Consider the following 7,115-nt stretch of genomic DNA (forward strand, 5'->3'; position numbering starts at 1 on the left):
GGAGGCACGGCAGGAACATCTGCAATTATAACAGGTCTGCATATGAGAACACAGCTGTTCATTTCCTTCAGCAGACCAATCTTCTCTATGCGTGCATAGCAGGCAGTGTCTGTTCGCACAAATGTTGTGTCTGACTTTGATGGCTTTCTGTAGGCAGTGCTATGGAACACCTGCCTGTCTTGTACAAAACGCTCAAACTCCACAACACTGCGCACAGTCAGTCCACATCGGCGATACACAGCTCTCTGCTCTTCAGCACTAAGCTCACTAGGCTTTCCTGTACCCAGAACAGACAAGCCATTCAGACACAGGGCATTCTGCAGATGTCGATATCCCAGCAAGTAATCACACATTTTCTTTTCCGGTGGATACACAAGTGGGGATTGAAGCAGTTCCTTCAATGCCTGAAACATTACCACACGCTCCAAAATTTGATTTGGGAGCCCTTTTGCAGCAGATACGTGGTGTACAATGGCTCCATTTCCACCTTCAAAGACAAAGGCGGAGTGCGCCCAAAGGGGTCCAAGTGAACGGGCACAGTTTCCAAGGTGAAGCAGAGCATGAACATTGTAGGTCATGAAGCTGACCCCGTACAATGTCTCGCACCGCATTACAAAGTTCTTCAGAAGAGCCTCTGAAAAAGAAATGGATGTTTTTAACCCTAGGTAGTAACTTGTTTTAAAACAGGTTTCAGAAAGCTACATGCTGCAAAAACATGCCAACATGAAATTATTCATGCAAGCTTTATGCAGAGAAAGAGCATGTCTGATATGCAACATAACTGAAAGGCTAAAAAAATTATGGTAGAACCCACCCACGGATGTTGGTGTTTATGCAATTAGCACTGAAGCAATGTTACGACAATTCATGTTGCTGAATTCAATCTGCCATCTGTAGTGAACATTCTGAATTACATTCTTTTCTGGGTTCCTTATCTATTGCATGGATGTTATACTAATCAGTAAATCAATATTTTAATCAATAATGAATGGCTGCTGGAACATTGCAGTGCAAGTAGCCAGTGCACGAAATGATTAGTTCAAATCTTCCGAACCACTGAACTGCACTAAGCATAAAGAACTTGAGTCGAGCAGCTTTCACTGACACTAATGTACTCATTGTGTCACCATGACTGAACAGCCATTTCACTGTACTGTGGGGTTTCAGGCGGCGGCTGGCCCGGAACCCCTCAGAAACAAAGCCGGAGACACCTCAAGACACATTTTTATTCGTGGAGGCCTCGGTCGCGACTGTCCGACAGCGGCCGCTGAGCCCGAGGCTGCAAGCGTGCTCATGTCTGTTGTTCTCTTGTCTACCATCGGCTTGCTCGCAGCCATAGCTCCCATACTGCCCCCTCTCCTCCGATGGAAGTGGGGAAGGAGAATGCATGACCATTAACCCTGACGTTCGGCAGCCCAAGAGGTCCGATGAGGAGTTGTGGACTGATGGTGCCTGCACGTGGTTGTGTGCAAAGTGCAGTCCGCCACGACCAGGGTTAATAGTCACCGCATTCTCCTTCCCCACTTTAACTGAGGGGGGGGGGGCAGTATGGGGAGCGGCGACTGCAAGCGTGCCCATACTAGACGAGGAGGAAGATGGACACGGGCACGCTCACACTCGCGGACGAACTTACCACGAATAAAGAACTGTCTTATGGCGTCTCCGGCTTCGTCTCTGAGGAGTTCCGGGCCAGCCGCCGCCTGAAATCTCACAGTACATAGCAAGAACACTGCCATTTTTTAAACAAAGTTCACACAATATGGTAAAAAAAAAAGATAACAACAACAACAAAAAAGACAAGCAGGATTTCTGCCAGCTGACAGAATTTACATGCACCACCACCAGCTTAGACTTCAGAGTTTTAGCTTATATACTATGCATGCACCATACCTATTTTGGAACCTTACCAGCTTTGTCAATTTCATGGAGTGTGAGTTCCTCTTGCAGCAGTATGTGCACTCCGTCAGAAAGCTTGGCAAGGTGCCGCCAGTAGTCCTGATGAAGGATACCAGCCAAGCAAGGCAGCGAATAAAACAGGAGCCACTGTCTCCATTCGGATGCCTTCCAATGGCTTCGCTCTTGTATAGAACGTGGCAACCTAGTGATGCAGTGAGGTGGCTTTATGGATAGCAGCCTGACATCTATTTCTGTAAGTGTCGACGGCGCACCTGCAAGGAACACAGCACAGTTCAAATACCATCCCGTGAATACTACAAGTGTTTTATGCAGCTGATGGCGGTACATTTCCCGTCGCCGCTCAATGTAAACAGATTTAAGCTGCGTGTTTGCACAGATCGTTTATATTGGCCTTGCATGAAACACATGGTGAGAACTTAGCAGGCTGAGGTGTTGCACTGCTAGAATCGAGGCCATGGCTTCCATTTTAATGGAAGCGAAATGTAGTAACACTGGCATACTTAGATTTAGGTGCACATTAAAATAATTCAGGTCGCCAAAATTAATCCGAGGTCTCCCACCACCGTTTGCCCCATAATGATATCGTGGTTTCGGCACGTAAAATATTATGCTGAAAAGAGAACCAAGGCTGCCATAAAATTTTCGATGGGTTCAAGAAATCAGACACGGTTATCAAGGGCAAATTTCGGCGTAAACATAAACATGCGTGATCCCAGTGGATATTGCATAGTATGACGATGCCCAAGTGAGTTGTCAAAACAACCGAAACGACACTTGAATCACCAAACACGATGCGTGATCAGGCGTGGATATTATACGAAATGAAACACGCTGCTGCAGGAAATATGCATGGTCGAAGTGGGCATAAAAGACTTTTTGGCGCGCGTCATTAGGCTGTCAAAGGGAGCTGTAAAAAATCCCAAGTGGCATTAAACTTACAATATGACGTTGTTATCACCCGAAGCAAACCTCTCCAAAAGTGACACTCCCAGGAAACTGAACAGTGTGCATTGCAATGCTGCCAGCGACCTAACAAGGCAGACTAAAATTTATGCTCTCTACACTGAGCGCGTAATAAATTTGAAGCCGCGCGACACACTTGGTATCCAAGCAATCAAAAGCCGAGCGCTAGATAAACGCACTTGAAAGCATGGTGGTTATCTGCTGACAACAGACACGATTGCCACAATGATTGTGCGTTTTACCGGTAACATAAATATAGAATTCGCACAGTCACCTCACTATTCATGCCATAGAAATGTGGCGGTTCACCATCGGCACGCTCATAGCGCTCGCTAAACAGCATCGCCCTTGACGACCTGCTAGGTTTCGCAAAAGATGTCGATCAACCGCTCTCCTCTGGTGAGATTCACACCGTGAAAATGCTTTTTTCCATCTCTGACATCTTTTTAAACCTTCGGAGCAAGCGACACGTAAGGCTGCACGTACAAGGCGAGCAGACAACTGCACGGTGCGTGCTGACAGAGCAGAGCCGAAAGGCAGGAGGGGGGGTACGAGCAACTGGTTTTTGCAAGAAAGGTGGGGAAAGGCGGCCACCTGGCCAAGCCAAGCTTTGGAGGCCTATAGCTGTTATACTGACCAGGAGTGCTGATTGGGTCAGCCCAGTTCTGGCAAAGAAAAAAAATGGTATGCTAAGGGTGTTAACAGGTAGACGAGGTGACAGCATTTCTCACTTTCTAGCAGTGAGGGTTTGAAAACCCATTTAACCAATGCCGCATACTTCAACGGACAACTTCAATGCTTACTTCAACACTGGCTATCATCAGACACCACTTTATCAGTGCACTTTAAAGATGTCCGGCTTTTCACTGTTTTTAAGACGCCATTTTCTTCACCTACCCTTCAGCATTTCATCTGCACTAGTTGTTTTCCAATTACCGTACTGTCGGATGAAAGTCGATGGTTACCACCACTTTGTGCCCTTGTTTTCTTAAGTGCAAGTCAAGTGTTGCCTTTAAGATGACGAATGAAGTTACTTATATCTTTGTGGAAGCACAAGAGATAAACGAAATGGACAGGACTACATTACCAGAATAGAAGCGCTGGCCAGAGTTAGAACTTGACAAGATTGTTTCAGTCAGCTGCCTTGAGACACCTTGGAGTACGCAATGCATGTACTCCACGCTGTAGCCATTCACAAGGTCCAGACCTGAGAAAAGAGATGCACCTCCACTAAATACATTAGCCATGAACAGGGGTTGTGTGCTCGAGCCGACGTTTCGACAAGTGCACTTGTCTTCTTCAAGGCTAGAACAAGGCTAACGTTGAAGAAGACAAGTCCACTTGTCGAAATGTCGGCTCGAGCACACAACCCCTGTTTACAGATTTTTTCATCGGAAGCTTCCCTTTCCTGCCTTTTTTTGGGTTAGCCATGAATTTACACACTGCAACACTACATGCTACCATAACGTGCCTGAGCAATAAACTTTTTAAGAGATTAATCTGACAATGTCACAGTACTGCGTACCATATTTGAAGCATATCTCTACAGCATGTCAAAGCTAGGGAAACAGCAATGTTCACAACATAAACAGAGCAGCAAAAAAAGAGAAGAAAGATGAACACTACCAGCACTTGCTTCATGCTTGGCTGCTTCACACAGACCCTTTTATATGCACCATATAATGTGCAGTGAGTATACATGTATGCATTAGTGAGATAAAAATAGAGCAATCCTTAAGCGAGTGATGTATCCTTAAACAAAAGTACTGCAGCATGGCAGAGTTCTTAAAGCTGACAGAATCCTTAAAAACTTGTGGCACACAAGTCTTCATCATATACCCCAGTGTGTTCATTGCTACACGAACACAGCTCCCGGTGTCCTTGCAGCACTAACAACCATGCACAATTTAACAGGAGGAAATGTTGCATAATAGAGGTGGGGTAGGTTCGTCTGGCTCCCCGAGTGCACAATGCTCCTTCACTGACCTTTCAGGTTCATCAGTGCAGTAGGCCCCTTCAAGCCATTGACAGTATCTTTGACTGTTGCAGTCAGTTTCATATCCTCCTTGACCCTGCTCGTTGTTCGTGCTTCTGCTGGAAGTCCCATTGTGTAGCGCAAGGAACCTTAATAAAGATGAAAACAATGAGATTAGAAATACAGTGAACGTGTTCACCAATTTATAGAGTGTGCATGTTTATATTGGGACATACAAAAAATGTTAACATAACTACATTTGGTACAATGTCAACATATGACTCTTGTAAAAGACAACTTCGAAGTGATGCTCACCTTCCTTGTGCTCTCCTCGCATAAGACACCATGTGCAGCCAAAGTACCCATTGAAGGTCACCATGTTCTGTACTGATGCTCTTGCAGGTGCATCAACTGACACGCACAACACATGAGGTTTTGACGCATGGAGATTGCCTTTGTACTGCCAGCGAACTGCCTCTGTACTGTTAACTTCTTCCACAAATTTTGTAAGGAACAACTGCATTTGTGGGTGCGTTCTCCCGAACCACAGGCCAGCAAGAACAGGGTTTTTAAACCGGATGTGTGGTGGTAGCTCGTTTACAATGAATTGCAGAGGCCAGACTGACGTCTTGGATGACTTCCAGACAGGACTACCGTCGGTGTTTATGGTCAGAGTCAGGTCATCTGGACCAAGGTCCTGTTCTTCGCTCAATCTCACATAGCACTGGGCTCTCGTTATGTCATCAATTTTTGTAGCGGGCTGTTGCAAGGCATCAAGATTTTCATGAAGATACTCTTTTGTCTGGTCAATGACGAACTTGAGCTGCGTCTTCAGGTTCAAAATAACGAAGAATGAGCCTTCATCTTTTAAAGCTCGCACTGCCTTGACCCTACGACAGTTGGTGCACTGAGCAGAATCGTCATGCTCCGTCATGATACACTTGCATTGCTCACAGAAGAAGTGGTGCTGCACAGTATCTTCCACTTTCTTCGCCCAGAGCTGCCTTAGAATGAATTTGCTCCGGGGTAAAGCGTCTGCGCCCAAAAGCAAGTTTATTAGTTTGGTCAAATCACACAGAGCTGACCACGTCAGACCATGCGACACTGCAAAGGAAATGACTGACGCTATCGCGCCCGCCCTAGTGACGTTCGAGTTTGGCAGTTTCTTGGGGCCATGCTGCTGAAACCAGGTCGGTAACGTCTCGTCGTCATTAGAGGGGCTCGTAGCGTCGTGGTCGTCGTCGTCACTGCAATCGTATTCTGAAGTGCCGCAAATTTCGTCGTCATCAGGAGTTGCTGCTTCGTCGCTGTCGAATTGGGAGCTACCGGTGCAGTCGTGATCCGAAGACACTTCCCCGGATACTTCGTCGGCGGTCTCGTCATCTGCAGCGTCAGAAATGCTAGGAGCCGGTACGGCGTTTGCCGTATGAGCTGCAGTGACAGCTTTCGCAGCCTGTGCTGCCCGAACGACGGCATCAGCGTGCGCCCTGTCATGCCTGCGGCGCGTAGATTGCGGCACTTCAAAGTACCTGTCACGGTCTAAATAGAGTTTGCGTCGCTTACTAGGTTCCGCCATGACCTAACTTTTACAAAAACAAAGCATGTGGTCCGCAGAACTAGTGACAAACGTAGCCCAGCAGATCACAACAACGCTCCGTGCGTGGCGTGGCCGCGTAGCAGTGTGCTGTGTGGCGCAGCAGCTATATACAAGCTACAATCTAGTATTGCTAGGTGAAAGGGTAAAGTCGGTTAGAAAAAGAAACATCGGGTAAAAAAGTGACACAATACGTTTTTGAAACTGATTGGTAGTGTTAGGTCACACACAAACGTAACGATATCAGTAACAGACCATGGTTGCATAACTTGCATTTAACGTACTACTAATAACATATTATGCTGGTTAGCGTAGTTAGCATTGTGTTGCAGAAATCCTAATGTCGCGCGCTCAAATCTTTTGTTGTTACCTTTTTTTTTCGTTTTTGTTTTAAGGGCTACAAAGGTCAACGATACGCGCAAGAATTGCGACTTCGTGACCAGGGACGAAGGCAGAGCTTTTGTTTTTCGGGCGGGAGGAGGGACTGCCATATAGTTGTGCGAAAAAAATTTGGGGGGGGGGGTGCGAGGGGCACGGGCCCGGAGTACCACCCCCTGGTTACGCCGCTGGTTAGAACCGTAGACCGAGAAGTAGCAGACGTATACATGGGCCAAGCATTGACTGCATAGGCGTGCGCACATTCAGAGGCCGCCCCCTCTAGTCACC

The 7,115-nt window shown here is 46.8% G+C and overlaps 1 protein-coding gene across 1 annotated transcript; it reads right to left on the bottom strand.

The window, feature by feature from the left end:
* Window positions 1–1,890: 1,890 nt before the first annotated feature.
* On the bottom strand, window positions 1,891–5,624 carry LOC125759283 (uncharacterized). The gene is made up of 4 exons (XM_049417695.1): window positions 5,171–5,624; window positions 4,867–5,004; window positions 3,968–4,087; window positions 1,891–2,168 (listed from the first exon to the last, which is right to left on the bottom strand). Exons 1-4 carry the CDS (start codon window positions 5,376–5,378, stop codon window positions 1,891–1,893), a joined length of 744 nt encoding a protein of 247 aa, XP_049273652.1. The 5' UTR covers window positions 5,379–5,624.
* Between the last annotated feature and the right edge of the window lie 1,491 nt (window positions 5,625–7,115).

This window comes from Rhipicephalus sanguineus, chromosome 7, assembly GCF_013339695.2.
Source record: "Rhipicephalus sanguineus isolate Rsan-2018 chromosome 7, BIME_Rsan_1.4, whole genome shotgun sequence".
Lineage (NCBI taxonomy): Eukaryota > Metazoa > Arthropoda > Arachnida > Ixodida > Ixodidae > Rhipicephalus > Rhipicephalus sanguineus.

Excerpts from the sequence above, each read along its gene's own strand:
- LOC125759283 (XM_049417695.1), bottom strand. The coding sequence starts at position 5,378 with ATGCAGTTGTTCCTTACAAAATTTGTGGAAGAAGTTAACAGTACAGAG. Across the intron at positions 5,005-5,170 it reads GCGAGGAGAGCACAAGGAAG|GTTCCTTGCGCTACACAATG; the intron begins GTGAGCATCACT and ends ATCTTTATTAAG. Across the intron at positions 2,169-3,967 it reads TGGCCAGCGCTTCTATTCTG|GTGCGCCGTCGACACTTACA; the intron begins GTAATGTAGTCC and ends TGTTCCTTGCAG.